The 21,034-nt window shown below is 42.6% G+C and overlaps 1 protein-coding gene across 1 annotated transcript; it reads left to right on the forward strand.

Annotated features, from left to right (window-relative positions):
* Window positions 1-950: 950 nt before the first annotated feature.
* On the forward strand, window positions 951-20,983 carry l3mbtl2 (L3MBTL histone methyl-lysine binding protein 2). The gene is made up of 18 exons (XM_083787145.1): window positions 951-983; window positions 2,650-3,122; window positions 5,078-5,192; window positions 5,743-5,876; window positions 6,467-6,545; window positions 7,876-7,943; window positions 10,056-10,173; window positions 10,313-10,447; window positions 10,624-10,712; window positions 11,990-12,239; window positions 12,468-12,535; window positions 12,680-12,784; window positions 12,882-13,029; window positions 15,895-15,977; window positions 16,064-16,298; window positions 16,959-17,024; window positions 18,103-18,267; window positions 19,221-20,983. Exons 2-18 carry the CDS (start codon window positions 2,745-2,747, stop codon window positions 20,177-20,179), a joined length of 3,195 nt encoding a protein of 1,064 aa, XP_083643271.1. The 5' UTR covers window positions 951-983; window positions 2,650-2,744; the 3' UTR covers window positions 20,180-20,983.
* Window positions 20,984-21,034: the final 51 nt, after the last annotated feature.

Raw genomic sequence — 21,034 nt, forward strand, 5'->3', positions numbered from 1 at the left:
TCGACAAAAACACCTTGAAGACCCTATTGGGAGCCCTCGTACAAGGTTTCTTCGACTATGCTTGCACCTCTTGGTACCACAGCACCTCTAAGGCCCTTAAAACAAGGCTCCAGACAAGGCTCCAAAACAAACTGGTCAGGCTACTACTTGGCCTCCCTCCCCGAACCCACCTCACCCCTGCCCACTTTGACAGGCTGGAATGGCTTAGGGTTGACGACAGAGTACAGCGTCTTGCAATGGGTCAGGTGCACAAGATTCGATACACCACCAAGATACCCATGTACCTGTCTAAATACTTCCTTAATGTCAGCGAAGTCCACACCCACAACTCCAGAGGGAGCTCAACAAACCATGTGCAACCCAGATTTGCCACAAACAAGGGACTAAATTAATTTTGTTCCTATGCGGAACGCCCTACCAAAGGGCACCTACGGACGGGTGCAATTCGAAACTGGCCCCCGTAAAATATGAATCCCCCACCCACCCCTGTTCCCCCTCACTGTATATATTTTCTTTTCCCTTTTTACCTCCTTTATGACGATGATTTCCTGTTTTTTGGCTATATAGAAGTGTACATATTGATGTCTCTAAATGTTATGATGAATTGAACAAGGTGGACCCTCTTGTAAACAAGTGTGCTTTATTAGGTCGTCCACTCACAATTAACAGTTTTTTGTTAATTGTCAATTGTGCTTGAAATGTACTGTAATTCTGCAAACTGTTAATCAATCAATCAATCAATCAATCAATCAATCAATCAATCAATCAATCAATCAATCAATCCAGTTGGTTGACTTGAGAATCTTGTTTGCTTGAGAAAAAAAAAAGACTAGTCGGCAGAGTGACCATAGGTCGTGACTCGTCACGTGGTGGTCACTCATTGGTCCTGTTGTCTTGGAGTTGCGGATGATCTTCATTGGATACGATTCACGAACTTCAAGTCCCAGCATTCCATGCGCATGAAAACAACGTTGAGGTGGCGGGTAGGTGACTAAACTACTACAATGAAAACATAATATACACGGTCTATATATTTATCCATTTATTAAACATCTCAAGACACACTTGAGACGTACTGAATTGTGTGGAAAACTCATGCATAACGATTTTGCGTGTAAAGCTTTTGCACATTTAGCTTTACACGTGTGTGCTCTAGCGAGCTAGCGAGCTAGCTTAACTGTATGTTTTGATCAGCAAAGTTTGCAAATATGAAAGAATGTCACATAGGTTGCATCAATTCTGATTTTAATATTGGTTATGACGTGTTCCTATAATTCATGCCCTCCTCTCCTCACTCAGAAATGAGAAAAGGCTGGGAATTAGTGATTTTCAGCATTCTGATTGTTTCATTCATTGATTGATTTATTAACAGTTTGCAGAATTACAGTACATTTCAAGTACAACTCAATACAAAAACCGTTAACAGTGAGTGGACGACGCCATAAAGCATTACACTTGTTTACAATAGGGCCCACCATTTTCAATTCATCAAAACATAGGCCTACGAATATACACAACAATAGAGGGTATGCGCGTGCCATCTTCATCATACCAGGAAGTTATGCGGGAATGCCTACCGAGTGGCAAAAAACTACTTCCTGGCCTTGACAGCCCATACATCCTAACAGAAAAGTCCTATTTCATTGCATGAAATGACTTTAAACAACATTAAATTATCTTTGTCAGAAATTGTCACTCGATCTGCCATTCACTATATGCATGCGCATACCCTCTATATAGTCAAAAGGAATCATAGGAGGTAAAAAGGGAAAAGAAACATACAGTGAGGTGGAACAGGGGTGGGTGGGGGATTCAGATTTTACGGGGGCCAGTTTCGAATTGCAGCGTAGGTGCCCTTTGAGAGCAGTTTTGAAGGAGTCAAGGGATTCGCATGTCTTAATGTTAATGTTGGTAGGGCGTTCCACATTTTTGGTGGCATAGGATCTAAATGAATTTAGTCCCTTGTTTGTGCTGAATCTGGGTTGCACATGGTTTGTTGAACTCCCTCTGGTGTTGTGGGTGTGGACTTCGTTGACATTAAGGAAGTATTTAGACAGGTACATGGGTATCTTGGTGGTGTAGCGGATCTTGTGGACCAGTCACCAGACCCATTGCAAGGTGCTGTACTCTGTCGTCAACCCTAAGTCATTCCAGCCTGTCAAAGTGGGCAGGGGTGAGGTGGGTTTGGGGAGTGAAGCCAAGTAGTAGCCTGACCAGTTTGTTTTGGGAAGTCTGGAGCCTTGTTTTTAGGGCCTTAGAGGTGCTGTACACCAGGAGGTGCAAGCGTAGTCGAAGAAACCTTGTACGAGGGCTCCTGTTGGGGTCTTCAATGTGTTTTTGTTGACCAGTGGGGAGATCCTGTATAGGAATCTTGTTCTTTCTGGTGATAAAATGGCCACCAACGTAATCAAAAAGGTCAACCAAAAGACAAATGTACTCTTCCCTCATTATCATCCCATTATAAAAAATGTAGTGTTGCAAATTGTGGCCAATCAATCATCCGTGTAGAAACGTATGTTTGTATATAACGTGTATAATCTATATATCATTTTTAGGGATACCTTTATGTATACAGGTAATGCATTGAGACCTGTCCTGAGGTCTCATTCTGAAGAGTGACCTGGTAATAATATACATTGTTCCTTACAGAACCAATAACAAGCAACGCTATATGATGCAGTTGTGAAGAAGAGAGGGTGTATGACTGCTATCCAACATCCAGTCACTTCGCCATAGAAGACACAATGCCTTACCACTGTGTGGCTTACGGATGTGGGAAAACGGTGGAAGATGGTGTAACTCTGTACAAATTCCCCAAAGACCCAGAGGAGTTCCGAAAATGGGAGAAACAGGTGCAGCGGACCCGCAGCCACTGGGCCGCCACATCCAGGTCTCACTTGTGCAGTGATCATTTTGGCAGGGAGTACTTTGACCTTAAGCAGCCTTATTCCATGCTCAAAGCAGTGGCTGCTTCCGGGACCTTGAGGCTGAAGTCTGGGGCTGTACCAACAGTGTTCATCCGACCCGCCTGCTCCACCTGTAATGGAGTGGGCTGCATCGAGTGCCTGCCTCCGATTCAAAGAAAGCTCATAGCATTGGACCAGACGGAATCCAATCCCGCAGTAAGTCATTGTTTCAGAGAGAGAGTGCGATGAGTACTTATTTTAAAATTGGGTTGCAGTGTTTACTATACGAGTCTGTCCTTTTCTTGTTATTTTACTGTCTGAGCTAGCCCCAAATGGAACCTTTCCCTCCGCTCATACTGTATCTCCAAAAGGTAACGGTCAGTGCCCCCCAACGCTCTTCCAAGAACATGCAGGTGGAAAATCCAATTCAACATCTGCCCAGGGGAGGCAGTAATGTTGCCTCTGCGGCCACAACTTGTGTAATGTCTGTGTATAGTGGAAAATATGTGCTGCTTCTGAAGCGCGGCGGAATGGTAAGGCGGTGGGAACTCATCTACAGTATGAGCGGAGGGAGAGGTTCCATATGGGGCTATGTGATTGAGTATTAAAATTAACAGTTTTTTTTTTTAAGCCTCGTACAAAGCCAACTCGAGTTGTGACAAATCATGACAACAAACGGGCCGAATAAATAATTAGTAGAAAACGCTTTTTTTGTTGTTTTTCTTCTTTGTAATTATTTGTTCGGCCCAAAATGTTGTTTGTTGTCATGATTTGTCACAACTCGAGTTGGCTTTGTCCGCGGCGTAAACCTCTTGAAATAAATACTTTTTGAAAAGCCTATGGAGAAAATGAACGGGGTCTCACGTCGTCATGAAAGTGGGCGGGACTGTGACGCTCTATAGTGCTTAATTTGTGCCTTGTCGCATAGGCTTTTATCCCTTGGCTCTCCTACACTGTCTTCCTCCCAGCTCCTACGGTCACCTTTAATAATAATATTGAAACAAAAATCCAATCTAACCCTAGATCAAAGTTGGGGGTTTAGAAGGAGTTACACATGCACCCTTAACAAAATAACACACAGCACTATAGACCGATTCCGTAGCGCGTTCATGGTCGCAGCCTACGTATTTCCTGTAGGCGGACTCGACGTAGCTGCGGGGATAAAACCCTCACCAGGCGCACCTCTTCCACTACAGTGAACGGCAGAGTGACTGATGTTAGTTTGCCTCAAACTTTACTCCTTTACCTGCTTTTTTACTAACACTAACATTACAAAGATGCCCAGAACATCGAGATGAACCTTTGTAGTTTATGGCTGCTCCAACAGTAGTGGCAACATAAAAAATAAAATAAAACGGAATGTCTAATAGCCACCGCGGTGGCTGAGACCAGAGCCATTGAGTAATGGTTCAGACAAAGCAGGGAAAGATACATATCGCCAGTCTTACCCAATACCAAATCTTTCTGTTTTATGAACACAAGGCTGCTGTATTTTATACCTCATACTAAGCATTTAAAGTATGAGGTATAAAGTACACTGGCGTTATGTATCTTTCACTGCTTCGTCTCAACCATTACTCAATGGCTCTGGTCTCAGCTACCGCGGTGGATATTAGACATTCCGTTTTATTTAATTTTTTATGTTGCCACTACTGTTGGAGCAGCCATAAACTACACAGGTTCATCTCGATGTTCTGGGCATCTTTGTAATGTTAGTGTTAGTAAAAAAAGCAGGTAAAGGAGTAAAGTTTGAGGCAAACTAACATCAGTCACTCTGCCGTTCACTGTAGTGGAAGAGGTGCGCCTGGTGAGGGTTTTATCCCCGCAGCTACGTCGAGTCCGCCTACAGGAAATACGTAGGCTGCGACCATGAGACCAGCTACGGAATCGGTCTATAGCAGGACTCCAGACCTTTTTGTTGGTTGCACTGGTGCGCCAAACATTGTCAAATGTAGATGCACCCGCAATCCCGCATATCATTTATAATGGATGCACCCCCATATACAGTACACACACACACAGACCTGGTAAATGTAAGGTGCAACCAATGGCCATTTTCTGTTGCATTGGACATAATATTTTGGTTGCATGCATGTACGCCCAAAATGGGTCTGCATAGACTCAACCATTCCTCACACTCTAACCATATTTATATGTTTTTGTCTCAACAGAGCGATGATGACGTGGCCCCGTTGGAGTTAGATGAGGCTGAGCTAGGAGGCGAGGAAGTCGGCGAGGAAAAAATATATTTTCAGTCTCGAAAAAAGGTCAAGGAAGACAGACCAGGTAAGGAGCAAATGTCAACAGGGGAGCAAGAACTTGAGTTTACACTACCAGGTACTGGTAAATATGCCTGTACTAGTATATGTATAGTAACTGGTAGTATAGGTACACTACATATATACTATAACATTGATTAGACCATTCCAGGTCCATTATTGTTAAATATATTTTTACATGGTGGCTATATAAGTGTGCAGCCTTTTCTTCACTTTTGACTTATTGTTTGCTGTAGTATAATATTGATAACATGATGCATAAAGTTTAAGGTTACAATGTTATAATGCACATGAGCGAACAGCCCGACTCAACCCATATGATGTGAAATCCAGGTAGAGAATGAAACCTAACACAGATGCATTCACTCCCTGCTCACATGCTTGGTGTGCTTGTTCACCCATTTTGGGCGGGAACTCCTTTTGGTGAAAAATTGTGAAAATATTTATTTAGACGTTTTTTTTTTAATTTTGAGGTCAGGCCAAAATGGGTGAAGAGCAAAATGGCTTCTGTGTGAATATGGTCAATCCTTGGTGCTACCATTCTTTTTGTGCTCCAGCTGTGTGCGAGATGTGTGGTACCGCTGGGAACACTGGTACATTCTTCTCCAAGACCAAACGCTTCTGCAGTGTCTCCTGCTCACGCTCCTATTCCTCCAATTCTAAGAAGTCCTCCGTACTGGCACGTCTACAGGTCAGAGAAATGGAGACGCAGGTCATCACAAATAATGGAGGGGGAGGGAAATTAATAATTTATAAATCAATGAATTTAATTTAACTCTTTTACTTCCTATCTCTAATATGTTCTCAACTGGGATCACAATTGTTCATTGGTCAAGAAATAATTAACCAATAATATTCAATTACAAAATATTTCTCTATTAAAGTGGTTCTTTCAATATCTTTCAATATAAAAATGTATCTAATAAGTTGTACCTTCCGATACTCTTTCCATGAGTGCTTTGCCCGTATTCCTCTACTACTGTGGCCTCAATCTAAACTTCCCCTCTGTCCCATTAACTACTTAATCCCTATTTTATACTATGCATATGACAATGCTACCTGCTAGCTTGTAGATTTTTTGAAAAATCTTCCAAAAAAATGAATTGTTTGATGACATCCCCAAAATAGGAACGAGGTAATGCGGCTGAGCGATACGACTTCAAATTGATATCACAATTATTTCAAACGTTTGCCTCAATTATGATTGAATATATGAATATATTATTATTTTTGAAAATGGCAGATGTACTACTTGCTCATTAATTGCCTTTGTCTCCCCAGGGAAAGCCCCCATCAAAGAAAGCAACAGTGCTGCCCAAGGTGCCGGTGGCCAAGGCCCTTCCCATCACTGGACCCGGTGGTGAGAGCACACACACACACACACACACACACACACACACACAGTCACACACACACACACACAGTCACACACACACACACACACATTTTCACTACTATTTGTGCGAGATAATGATCACATTTATAATCTTTCTTTACTTTGGAGTTTGGACTACGGTTGCATGATTGAAAATTTGTGCTGGCGGTGAACATTATAATGTATTATAGATGTGGTAGGTGTTGTATGGTGTTATGATATCACTAGCTATGCAGCTCCTTTTTCGGAAATTTACCGCTGATTTCAAAGCCTTCCATGGAATTCTCGACCATCCGCAGAATAGTAGAATGTCCGTGGAATAGTTTACTCCCGGGATACTATATACTAGGTACTATAATAGGGATTTGTACATGGTGAAGTGTCTTACAACACTTGATTTATGTCCTGAGGGGACATAAATACGCCCTCTAAAGGGTTATTTCTGAAACAGAATCTGTGTAAATGGTTCCTACTGAAACTGAATCCATGTCCTGAGTCCTGACAATGACAAATTGACAATGCTAAAGCAGAAAAGAATAAATATTACACCCACATTAAGTATCCTCTAGTGTCTAGTCTAAACTGTAGTTACTGTGGGCAGGGTTTGAATGACAACCTTTGCAACCAAATCAAATACTTAAAACATGAATAATAATAATCGATCCCCAAAAACGATTATTGGAATCTTTGATTATTATTCATGAAAAATAGATACAATAAAAAATGAAATAGCTTGATAACTGGTCATTTTAGGTTAAATAAATGAATGTCTGCGGAATATTAACTAAGCTGCGGAATCAAGGATTGTTGTCCGCTGAATTAGGAATGTTTGCCGCGGAATCGAGACTTTTTTCCGCGGATTCATGTGGGGACTATCTAGTATAGTAAACTATACTAGAAAATATTTAGTCATGTAGCAAATGTATTCCCTGTCAGAACATTTCTACATTTTGACTTATGACCCACCAGTTGAGAAACGCTGAGTTTTTATCCTTTTAGTCTTTTGTTTTTGCATTTAGATTTAGATTAGAGTGTGTAGTGAGACAGGAAACCTAGGGAATAGAGGGGGGAGACATGCAAGATGGATTTTACCCTGGGTCCTCACGACTCACAAGGAGTATGGTCAGTGTACTAACTGACACTGATCCACCAGGCAGGCACCGCTGAAACCCTTGAGTTTATTCAATACAGGCATATTTGCCCATCTTCTCTGACTGTCAGTAGTATAGCTTCATGAGGTATTTGGTTGTTTAACCTTGTCTAACCCTGTGTGGCATGTTGTTAATTTGAAACTACATTTCTATTCTAACCTCAGGCTTTGATTGGGGGTCCTACCTGGACAGGGAAACATCTGTGGCTGCTTCTGTCTCCTGCTTCAGACATGTGAGTTGGAACTGGGAGGAGATTCTTTATCCTCTCTTTATTAGCCATTGCTGTGTGTTCTTATATGAGCAATTCCTGTTAATTATTTATTTTATTTTATTTTTTGTTTCTTTTTACCCCTTTTTTCACCCCAACTTGGTCGTTGTGCTAATTGATTATTCCCCCATTTCTGTGTTGTCACTGCTGTTGTATCCTACTGACTCACCTACCAGTGAGGAGCCCCAACAGTGAGGGCATAGACTAGAGCAGGGGTCGGCAACCCAAGATGTTGAATGAGCCATTTTCGACAAAAAAAAAAAATTCAAAATCTATCTGGAGCCGCAAAAATGTAAGCCTTAAAATGCTTATATAATGAAGACAAAAGGGCTGCAAGTGGATATTAGCCTATCTATCAAAATAAAAAGTGCGCTATGGTTTAACTTTCATTACGGGCACGTTCGGAAATAGCGCACTGAGCGCACTGTGCAATGCAAACTAATATAGGCGAGTGCGCTTCCGTAATTGTTGTTGTTTTATTTATTGTTTGATAAGTTTGTCACTGCAGATTTAGCCATGGTGCGTCATGGCAACTGCAGCCTGTTTTACGCAATCGCTACATTTACATTGTAAACGTGTACATAAACATTCAAATTCCAAATATAAAGTACTCGCCACGTGTGCCACTGGTGTTAAAATGTTGCTGGTACAGCGATTAGCATTGCTGCATCCCGCGTTGTTTAATAAAAAGCATTTTTATCCGAGCTGTTATTTTGCCATTGGCTTTCAACTACGCGCCCCCAACCGGTGTGCAACTGTGGATTTCCCAACCCCGTTTGAGAAAAGTAGCCGGGGCGCTCGGATAAAAATGCTTTTTATTAAACAACGCGGGATGCAGCAATGCTAATCACTGTACCAGCAAATTTCTAACCCCCGTGGCACATGTGGCGAGGACCTTATATTTGAAATCGGAATGTTTATATACACGTTTGGACTGCGATTGCGAAAACAGGCTGCTGTTGCGTCATGGGCTACTGCAGATCAAGCATACAGGAAATCCATCTGCATTGGCTGTGAAGGCATAAGCGTCTGTCCACGAATTGTTAAATCCTCTGTTTTCGTCTGCTATCTTTCTTTTTCTCCCTGTAGAAGCCATAGCGTAGCAGGCACCAGCCTCACACACCCACCGGTTTGTTTATAATAGTGTCTGGCGCGCAGCATGCGTCGCATGCTATGACGCGAATTTTAGTTGACATTATTGAAACTTAATATTTATTCTACACATTTTTACAAATTTGGGAAACTTAAGAATGTTTCTGTCACGTTTTGCCTCCTACAGAAACCATAAATGAAAAATAAAAATGTGAAAAAATAAACTTTATACATTTTCATCGATTTTTTTGTAATGCTACAGAGAGCCACCAGGGGAGTGCTCTAGAGCCGCATGCGGCTCTAGAGCCGCCGGTTGCCGACCCCTGGACTAGAGCCTATGTCCTATCCCTCCCAACACTTGACAGGGAGTTTGTTTGTACAGACGCTCGACAAAGCCGGATGCTCCACGTTGAATTTGAACCCACAACCTCTGCGATGGTGGGCAGCTACTTTACCACTGCACTACCGGAGCGCCACCCCATTGTTAACTCATTCTGACCGGGCACCCATTTTGGTGTCAGCATCATGTTATGCTTTAGCTATTTAAAAATAGCAGATCTACAAGCTCATATCGCGCCACCGAGTGGCGCGATACGAGCTTGTAGGTCTGCTATTTTTGAAAAATCGAAGAGCGACTGACATTTTTAGAATCTGATCTCAGGTCAGAATGGGTTAATCAGACCAGTGTGTGTCCAGTGGAAACCTCGTATGAATCTGATCTCAGGTCAGAATGGGTTAATACTTGTAGGATCACAGGAACATTGACTGAGCACTATCTGCACACATAGAGTCCAAAGAGTCCTTGTATTATTGGTGCATTAGGTAACTTCTATAGTTGCCCATGTCACTCTGGATAAGCCGATGAGAATCACTGTATTGTAAAATGTGCCAAACATTTAACTGAAACAATCTTCAATTCCAGCATTAAACGCAGCCGATATCCCTGACTAAAAGGGTTTTTCTCTGACTCTTCCCTTCCTGCAGGCTCCCCTGTGTGCCCAGTGGGATGATATCACTGTAGGGATGAAGGTGGAGGTGCTGAACACCAACGCAGTCCTGCCCAGTAAAGTCTACTGGATCGCCACTGTCATTCAGTTAGCAGGTCTGTACTGTACACCTCATTCATTCATTGAGCCATTATAGCAAAGTAGCACTTCTTAAGAAGTGACGGTTTACATCCATACATACAGAAATTTAATTATTGGTGTCACCCTGGTCTACCTCTCTGTCCTTGTCTCCAGGATACAAAGCTCTGTTAAGGTATGAAGGCTTTGATTACGACAGCAGCCATGATTTCTGGTGCAGCCTTGGTTCAGGGGAATTGTACCCAATCGGTTGGTGTGCAATGACCAGCAAGTTGCTGGTTCCACCTCAAGGTGAGTATTCACTGATATGCCCATGTGTGGAGATCTCTGTCAGTCTTTGTCCCTTTTCTGCCCATATATGGATATCTCGTTACCTTGTATGTGTATTTGCCCCTTTAGCATGCATTTTATAATCTGAATCACCTTGAAACAAGCAAAGAAACCATGAAAAGGAAATTTCTCTATAGATGTGCAGCAGTACATCCCTGATTGGAAGGAGTATCTGATGAAGAAACTGGTTGGAGCCTTCACTCTACCCGTCGACTTCTACATGAAGGTAGGCATGAGTTTATTTTATTTATTTATTTGTGAGGGGCGCTAGGCCCTCCTATTTCCAGCTTTTGGTGTGTGCACAAACCTTGTACTACACAAAGTAAAAATAAATGCGGAGCGCCCCCTAGTGGTCCTTGGAACAATTTTAAAAAGGAAAACATTTTTAGAGAGCTAATGAAAGTTACAGGTATGGTGTGTGAGATTATCATAATGACTGTAATCATTAATCATATTCAAGGGCTTTTGGAGAGAAATGAGACAGTCACTTTAGACTGTGTGTGTGTGTGTGTGTGTATGTGTGTGCATGCGCAATCATGTTTATGCTCTGTCTGTAGCATATACTTGTATAGACTTATATCACCCTTTGCTCAGTGTTTGAACTCAACATGCATTTTGAGAACTCACAAATTTGCGTGCACACTGTGCGGCCCCACACACAATCATTCTACAGTTGTGGCCCCCGGCCTAATCTAGTTTAATACCCCTGGTGTATGATGATAAGAGCGTCCCTCACTTCACACGGGTGTGATATTTTTATATATATATATATAATATATACCTGTACCTTCCTAGTTATTTGTATGTATGTATATGTGACGTATACATTGCACTTTCCTGTATGTCATGGACTGATGATGTATATTAACATTCTTACCCAACTCCTTATATTTTTACACTGCTTCCTAACTGTACTGTTATCTATTGTATTGATATATAATATTGATTGTATTGTATTGATGTCATATTCAACCATAGGCCTTAATATTGCCTATAGTTTTTAAGGGGTGCTAGCCCCTTCTATAAACAGCTTTTGTCCCCACACGTCTCAAGATTTGCCATTGACCACAGTAAGAGAATTCCGGTCAAATGTCCGCTAAAGTTTGTCCCCGCCCGTCAAGATTTGCCATTGACGATGAACGGAGAAATGGCGCCAGAATTATTTTGTTATTAAAACCCTCTGGCGTCTCACATTTTCTTTTAAAATGCAAATTTTGGTCATGGGTGGTATGGCCGACTTCGTACTGTAGCCTAGGGGATATTATGTTATTTTAACAGGCTTAAAAACACATCTTGCAGACAGAGAGAGCTTTTCAACCGAAAGCCAACTATTAGGGAATTTGAGCACTGATGCCACACAATGTGGGACGCCTGAAAAGTCTACGAAATGAGGGACTGTCCCACGCAAAGGGTCTGGTCATAGTTTGCAGATAGTTTATGAACTAATTTCACACTGAAAAGTATCAGTTGGTCATTTGTGCAATAATGCCCTTATCCCTACAGTTGGCAGAGAGCATGAAGTGCTCATTCAAGCCAGGCTTGCGGGTGGAAGTGGTGGACAACAAGCACATTGCCCGGACGCGAGTGGCCTTGGTGGACAAGGTGATCGGGGGCCGCCTTCGCCTGCTGTATGAGGACGCAAATCCTGATGGACCAGAGAAAGTCACCCCAGATTTCTGGTGCCACATGTGGAGCCCGCTCCTCCACCCGATCTGCTGGTCCAATAAAGTGGGACACACCATTAAAGCCCCAGGTTTGAAGCCATACACTTTTGTTAGCCAAAGTACAAATGTTTCAACACTAGGGGAAAATAAATAAAGAGAGAATAGAAAAGAAAGACGACAGGGAATCTGAGGCATAACGTTTTCAAGTGACCTTGATGAATGATTTTCTACTTTTCTACAACTAAGGCACCCACATCCACACAGCAATTCAACCCTGCATCGTCATGTCATAATGGTATTTTATTCTTATCTTCCAGCTAAGAGAACAGAAAGTGGTCTGTCTCGGAAGGGTCCGCCAGACACATTTGCCATGCTGTTTAAAAGGGTAAAGTGAAGATCCCCAATTCCCCATTGAAGATACAAGACTAAGCCCAAGCTCTTAATATGATACAACTAAGTATAAATCGGGTGTTAGTTGTCATGAAGAGAAGGTCACAGGATAAGTGGTTGTATCGTCTCTGCTCCACAGCCCAGGGTGGTGTACATGGCAGGAGGATTCTTTGAGGAGGGAATGAAACTAGAGGCTATAGACCCCCTCAACCTAGTTAGCATCGTTGTGGCTTCTGTACACAAGGTAAGAGACCCCTGCCATTATTTGCCTCGCATTGGCTTGATTGTGTGAGTTGTGACACTCTTGTCCTCCTTGTCTGTCCTGTCCGTCTGTCTCTCAGGTGTTGTTGGACGGCTATCTGATGGTCAGCATAGATGGTGCTGATCCAAAAAACGGTGGCGACAAATTTTGTTACCACGCCTCCTCTCATGCCATCCTGCCCACTGGCTACTGCCAGAAGAAGAAAATTCCCCTCACAGTACCGCCAGGTACTGTACACCCCCATTTGTAAAATGATTGTAGATTTCAATAGCTAAATTATAACATAATGTTTAAAACACCAAAATGGGTTTAAAAAACTAACAAAACAAGGGTGTAAGAATGTTGTCTTGGCGTGGCTTCCATCGGCATCTCTGACCAGGGACGGATTAACCCCTACGAGGGCCCCTGGGCCGGTAATATTTGCAGGGCCCCCTATAGCGCGTATGACATTTTCATCATCTTTTTATTTTTTATAACTTACATTTTTATTGGTTTTTAAGACAAGACAGAAAAAACGAACTTACAATACATATAACACCACAAACGTACAAAAAATAAAAAACAGAAAATGAAAAAAAAAATAAAAAAAATAAAACAGGCATCGATATTGCGTTTCAAATTTGTTACATACATTTTTCTAGGCATTTACAATTGTCTCTCATTCCCCTATACCAGGGGTCGGCAACCGGCGGCTCAAGAGCCGCTTGCGGCTCTTGAGCACTCCCCTAGTGGCTCCCTGTAGCATTACAAAAGAATCTATGAAAATGTATAATGTTTATTTTTTCACATTTTTATTTTTCATTTATGGTTTCTGTAGGAGGCCAAACGTGACAGAAACATTCTTAAGTTTCCCAATTTTGTAAAAAGTGTGTAGAATAAATATTATGATGGATTGCCTGTATGCTTAATCTGCAGTATAGCCCTGAAACATGACTGTCAGTCATGACGCAACAGCAGCCTGTTTTACGCAATCGCAGTCCAAACGTGTATATAAACATTCCGATTTAAAATATAAAGTCCTCGCCACATGTGCCACGGGAGTTAGAAATGTGCTGGTACAGCGATTAGCATTGCTGCATCCCGCGTTGTTTAATAAAAAGCATTTTTATCCGAGCGCCCCTTTTCTCAAACGGGGTTGGGAAACAGTTGCACACCGGGTGGGGGCGCGTAGTTGAAAGCCAATGGCCAGTAAATAACTGCTCGGATAAAAATGCTTTTTATTAAACAACGCGGGATGCAGCAATGCTAATCGCTGTACCAGCAACATTCTAACACCCGTGGCACATGTGGCGAGGACTTTATATTTGGAATCTGAATGTTTATGTACACGTTTACAATGTAAATGTAGCGATTGCGTAAAACAGGCTGCAGTTGCCATGACGCACCATGGCTAAATCTGCAGTGACAAACTATCAAACAATAAATAAAACGTGGCAAGCCATTCACAGACGGTGACTATATGAAGGAGTCATATAGACGTTTTATTATCTCCCGGGTTGCAACGAAACAGCAAAGCAGCAGCCAGCAGTGGTGGAGTTTAATTAGCTGCGATCCACTTCTTAAAAGTTTGCTCCCTTCTGCCTTCCCACACACTTGTGTGGAAAACATGGAATGCTCTTCCAGACAATTATGTGAACATGAAGAAACTCGCATTTGGAGTATTATCCATCTTTGGATCAACGTACTTTTGTGAGCAGATATTCTCAAACATGAACTACATTAAATCCAAATACCGCACACGCCTCACCGATGAGAGCTTGCAGTCGTGTGTGAAGATTAAAGTGACATTTTACATGCCCAATGTTGAGAAGCTCTCCAGCGATGTCCACACACAGAAATCACATTAAACGGGTAAGAACACAATGCAAAAAACATGGCATAATAATGGAGGGTGCGTTGACTGCGTTCGGAAATGCGCACCGGGAGCGCACTCGCCTATTAGTTTGCATTGCACAGTGCGCTATTTCCGAACGGGCTTGAACCATAGCGCACTTTTTATTTTGATAGATAGGCTAATATCCACTTGCAGCCCTGTTGTCTTCATTATATAAGCATTTTAAGGCTTACATTTTTTTTGCGGCTCCAGATAGATTTTGAATTAATTTTTTTGGTCGAAAATGGCTCATTCAACATCTTGGGTTGCCGACCCCTGCCCTATACCCTTAAATATTGTCCATTTATACCATTTGTCCTCCATTTTTTCTTCTTGTAGCCTCAGACGGTGTGTCAGTTTCTCCATAAAATGCATCTCCTGAATTAAGTCCTCCCATTGTCCCTGTGTTGGAGGTTCCATCTGTCCCCATTTTCTTGTGACAGCTTTCTTTGCTGCCGCCAGTAAAATGTTTACCAAATATCTATCCTCTCCTCGAATCTTACCCCCCATCAAGTTTCCTAAATACAAAACATCACACTTCATAGGCACCTCATATCCCAATATCTTTTGTATCTGCTCATGTATCATTTTCCAAAACTCATCCATTTTGGGACATTTCCAAAACACATGTGAGTGATCCACATTCGCATCCCCACAACCTCTCCAACATTGTATCTGTTGCTTCAACTGCTTACTCTTGATTTTTGGTTTAGTTCTGCTTCCCATTTATTTTTAATGTATTCCGTTGAATGACTGCCACTCATCAGAGTTGTATATATTGCTGATATAATTCGAATCTTATTCCCCTTGTATATATTTTTAATGATTTGGACAATACCATTCACTTCTATGGAGGGCCTCCCTTTGACTTCCTTAGTGTAATAATCCATTAGTTGTAAATACCTGAAGAAATCATGTTTATCCAACATGTATTTAACACTCAAATCTGTGAAACTCTCCAATGCCCCATTTTTTCATCATCTTTTTAACCTACATTTAACAAAATCAACAGCCAATGAAGGGCCCCTGGAGCCCTTTTCAGGGTGTCAAACCTAGTACCTCACGGTCCAATTTCCCCGAAGGGCCCCTGGGACACGGCCCCACTGATCCAATGGCTAATTTGTCCCTGTCTCTGACATATTATATTGATGATGCCAGCCTTGCCCAAACATTATGAATACACGAAAAATTCAAGGGGGTGACAAATTTCTACCACCAGGTTATGACTCTGAGACGTTCACCTGGGACAAATATCTGCAGGAAGCCGGAGCTAAAGCTGCACCAGCACGGCTATTCAACACTGTAAGTTGACATTGTCCTAACCAGTAATTTTCCTAAAAAGAAATAACAAATTATTATTATTAATTACTATCTGATTGTATCATCAGGACTACCCAGGACATGGCTTCTCCCCCAACATGAAGCTGGAGGCGTCTGACCTCATGGAGCCGCGGTTGGTGTGTGTGGCCACCGTGAGGCGCTGTGTGGGCCGCCTGCTTCTCATTCACTTTGATGGCTGGGATGAGGAGTTTGACCAGTGGGTGGACCACCAGTCCCCAGACATCTACCCTGTTGGCTGGTGTGATGTCACCGGTTACCAACTCCAACCGCCTTACCCACCTGGTAAGGGTCTTTATAGTGGTTCTACAGCGGTACAGAGCCTACTAACAATATAACAAGGGTCTGATGTACCCTCTATTAACAAAGCACACAGTTACCTCTGTTAATCCAGAGGCCTTTACTATAAAGCCTCTCCTCTCTTCACTGTACTTACCTTAGTCCAGCACCAGACAGGAACTGGATGTGCGCTAGCCACCTACCTTTTTTACTATAAAGCCCTCATACTGTATAAGTGCAGTTCTGGGCTGGCATGACTGAAATTCCCATGCTGATATCTGACTGTAGTCTCCATCCTTGCCTTTAGTGTATACAGTACACAAATACACAAGATCTGATGGTTTATTCTATTTCATATATTTACATGGTTGGCTTTAACTGAGCAGGTTAATGGTTGTTGTGGGTGTTGATCATATCTCACCCACTACTCTAAATTCATTAGAAATCACCCAGCCCTCTATTAATGATATTATGGTGTTTATCATAAAACAGTTCTTACTATCTCACAACCACCAGTTACACCCCATTGAAGCAACCAATGGAAAGATAACAGTTTCAACTTTCCAGAGATGGAGAACTACAGTACAATATCCCAACCCCCTATGGTATTGTCAACTTAATATTTTTTCTATATAAAACTGACAGATTCTTTGTTCCCTCTCTAAGACGCAGCAGAGAACCAGGCAGTGCGCCCCAAGAAATCAAAGCCTAACGTGTATAAGGGAAAGAAGAGTAAGTTCTTCCGCCTCAAAAGCTTTTTGTAGTGTACTAAACTTTGCACTGTTGTGTCAATTCCATACATACACTACTAGAAAACCACAATATCCGTACAAGGTGTACATATTACACTACTGTTTTGATCACGACGGAGGCGTGGCTTTCACTAGTAGTGTATGTACAGAATTGCCAATCCGTGTTATTTCACCGTGTTTGGGTGAGATCGGTTTGACATTATTTACGATTCTGTGCTATTGGGTTACAACTCGGACAACGTTCGCAACGGCAACTCGCTCAGTGGTGGTTCAAGTTCGCATGAGACGGCGACCTTCCATCGCGGTCGATCGTGAGGATTTCAGTGTAATAAAATACTTTTGGGTTTTCTAGTAGTGTATGTATGAAATTGCCATTCCGTTATAAGAGAGCTGAACCAGAAGGCAAAGCTCGATCTACTTGCCAGTCTTCATGACCAAAAGAACAGGATTGCGGATACAAGCGGCTGAAATGGGTTTTCTCGGGAGGTTGGCAAGCATCTCCCTTGAGGGTGAGCAGGGAACAAACTTAACGTTTTGGCTTGCCAGTCAAAGTGGCTGGTAGGTTTGAAAGTCTACCAGCCAGGCAGATTTATTCCTGGTCATTTTGTGCAAAAGTGTCGCTTTAGGTAGAATCACAGACGGACAGCGGAAGACAATTAAATTAAAAAATCTCCTAATTTCTTTACACGTTAGTGGTTGGTAATGTTTTCGTTATTTATCAGCCAAAGAGAAGATGTACTCGCAAAGTTCGGTTGATGTTAATTTAGTTGGAGACGGAGAATGAGACTCGAGTAGAGCCGCTGCTCCTTTATGTAGTAAGGAGACAGTTGAGGTGGTTTGGGCATCTAGTAAGGATGCCCCCTCGTCGCCTCCCCTGGGAGGTTTTCACACCCAGCTGGAAGGAGGTCATGGAACAGACCGAGGACCAGGTAGGGCGGGCAATATTTCCCCTGGAATTCCTCAGAGTCCTGTTGATGGCTGTGAAAGAATAGAAAGGAAACTACTCTCCCTCAATGAATGACTAATGTCTCTCTACTCGTCTTGTTCCGCCACTCAAGGGAAAAGGAGGGAGAAGAGAATGGGCCTTGCTAACCGCATCGAACAACAGTCTGACGAGGATCACGGTTCGTGCCAGACTCCAGACCTCCAGCATCGCGGCGGCCTATCTGCACCTCCAGAACCCAGCCTGGTTGTACCCAAGACAGAGCCAGAAGAGCAGGAGAGTAAGTAGAATGAAACAATGACAGTGTTTTTGTGGCATTAGTCACGAATGTTCTTTTCTTTGTCCATATCGTCACTGTCGGACAAAAACCTTGTATGTCCAAAACGGTTACTTTCTAGGAATGTTAAAAAAAGAACCTGTGTTCCAATGGATCCAATATAGTTATTTATTCGCAAGCTCTTTTTAACAACTATCTTTTCAATGGTTAAATATTTATAAAACCCACCGACTTTCAAACTGGCGTCCCTATTGTCAACGAATATTCCATATTCAATTTTTTTACATTAAAAGTAAAAGAAATAAGATTTTAAAACAAGATATTAATAATCGCAATCATGATTTTTGCAGATTACTTACTGGTTGACTTCAAATTACGCCCCTACCTTGCTCACAGCACAGAATAGAAAGCTGCACTGAATGCACACAACACGGGAATCACACCTCACTTTAAGCTAAAAAACTTAAAAACTGTAGTTGTCCTTCAGGGGTAAAACTCACTTCATTTCTTAGTATGCCTCAATGTTGTTTAATCAAAACCATTACAACATTGTAAACTATGCTAAATCTGACTGATTAGAAATTGGTTGGATTATAATTTCACGTTTCATGCCAAGAAAAGATTGACGCTCAGTGCATCACAGATGCATGTACGTTCTCCGTAACTTAAATTTGTTATTAAAATGAGGCTATAGAATAAGATATAAAGCAGAAATCCTTCATTTTTATCTCGTCAGAGCCTCAGAGGAGCATGTTTCTCAGCACCAATCACTGCGCAAACAGAGAGAAGGGGTCTGCTGCCTTAAAAGTGTTATACAATATTTCATATTAAAAAACATGTTCGAATATAATCTAATGGGTTGGTTGTTCTATGAAGAATATTCGACTGCCAGACAGTGATATTAAACAAAGTTTTAGTCATAGACTGAAACCACCTCTCCCATCCCGTCCCTCCAGTCGTTGCTGTGCAGGTGAAGGTGGAGGAGTTGGAGGTGGAGTGCCCTATCTCTGCTCCGTACATTCCCATCGCTCCACTGCCTCTGGCCACTGTGAAGCAGGAGAGCCAAGCGGAGGCACAGTCCAAGACAGGGGAATACGAGGCAATGGAACAGGGAAAGGCGGATGGCCAAATGAAGGAAGAGAGTGACACGAAGGCTAGCGACTTAGTGGGAGGAAGAGCGTGCTTGACGAAAGAGGAGACTGCAAACGAGAGAGACGCAGAGCCGAGCGGAAATGAGGACAACGTCGACTTAAAGCAGAGACAGAAGTTGGACCAAGAAGAGGAGACCAGAAGCACCCAGAGCACCCTGGAAAAGAAGTTGGACGCAGGAGAAGAGGGAGGGGCCGGCACGGGGTGGCTGGAAGTGCAAAGAGACGAACGGAAGACTGGAGAAAATATGGAGCCGACTGCAGGGCAAAGTGTGACAGAGCGAGAGCAGAGAGTGGAAGATGTTCATATGACAGAGCGGGGACGGGAGGAGAGGGAGGTCCAACGTGGACAGAGGGAGGGATACACGACAGATGTAAGCAGGACAGACAAGTTGACAGAGCAGAAACAGAATCTCGACCAAGAAGTGGAGACCAGGAGCATCGAGAGCCCTGCGGAAAAGACGTTGGACGCAGGGGACGGTACTGAGAGGGCAGAAGGGCAAAGCAACGAGCAGGAGGCCACAGCAGATGTGGAGCCGACTGCACAGCAAAGTGTGGCGAGCAGAGAACAGAGAGTGGAGGATGTTCATATAACGGAGCAGGGTAGGGAGGAGAGCAAGGCAAGCGAAGCCCACCACAGTGAAACATTAGGAGACGGACATGGTCATGGGACAGACCAGAGCGGGACAGACTTGATGGAGCAGAACCAGATGGATGTAAATGACACAAAGAAGCAGCAAGAGGAAGCAGAAGCAATGGAACACTGACATTTTGCCTGATGCACAAGTCTGAAAGTTTAAAAGAGTATAGATCTTGATTGTAATTAAGGACACTACGGACATTCTTCTGTTGTATTATGTTTATTCCTTCTTATTCTTTTACATCACGGTATGATAATGGTAAATATATTAACCATTGATTAAAATACTGTACCAACGCTGTTGATTTGAAAGATGCTTGAAATTACATTCACAAAACCAGTAAATGTAATACTTTCTGTAGAAGAAGAGGCTATCCATTGACTATATTCACACGGTGGCCATTTTGCTCTGGCGTCGTATTTGCACGTTGGGAGAAGTGCCACCGCCGAGGTGCCCAAGTATGACTTGAAATGGCTACTGCGTGAATATGGTGAATAGTCAATCATGGGCCCTTTTTTAAACTAGCTCCTCACCACTCGGCCTACACACTTCCAACCAAGAGTGTAGGGCGAGTGGCGAGGAGCTGATTTCAAAAAGGGGGATAGTGTAGTGGTTAAGGTAAGTTAGCCTGAAGCTGTAGATGCCTCAGAAGTAAATCATGTTCCCTAGAAATGCCTAAAAGGTAATATATCGTAAGAGACCATTCGGTTGATCATAATGAGATGTATTTCTAAACGACTATAAGCTGGTGACTTCTATCACCAAAGCCAATTGACCATTCTCTTTGGCAAGATCCAAGAGCCTGCTTGAATGAAGCAGCTCATGTGGTTGTATTTTCAGCTGTAACTGCATGGCTAATTGCATGAAGGTAAAGCAGTGCATAATTGTAGAATACCTGATCTGGATAAATAGTTTTGATTCCGCCCCCCCCCCATCTCTTCCACACACCACATACTAATGAGAAAACAAAGAGAATGACTT

Source organism: Protomyctophum parallelum, assembly GCF_964188405.1.
Source record: "Protomyctophum parallelum genome assembly, chromosome: 17".
Classification (NCBI taxonomy): Eukaryota; Metazoa; Chordata; class Actinopteri; order Myctophiformes; family Myctophidae; genus Protomyctophum; species Protomyctophum parallelum.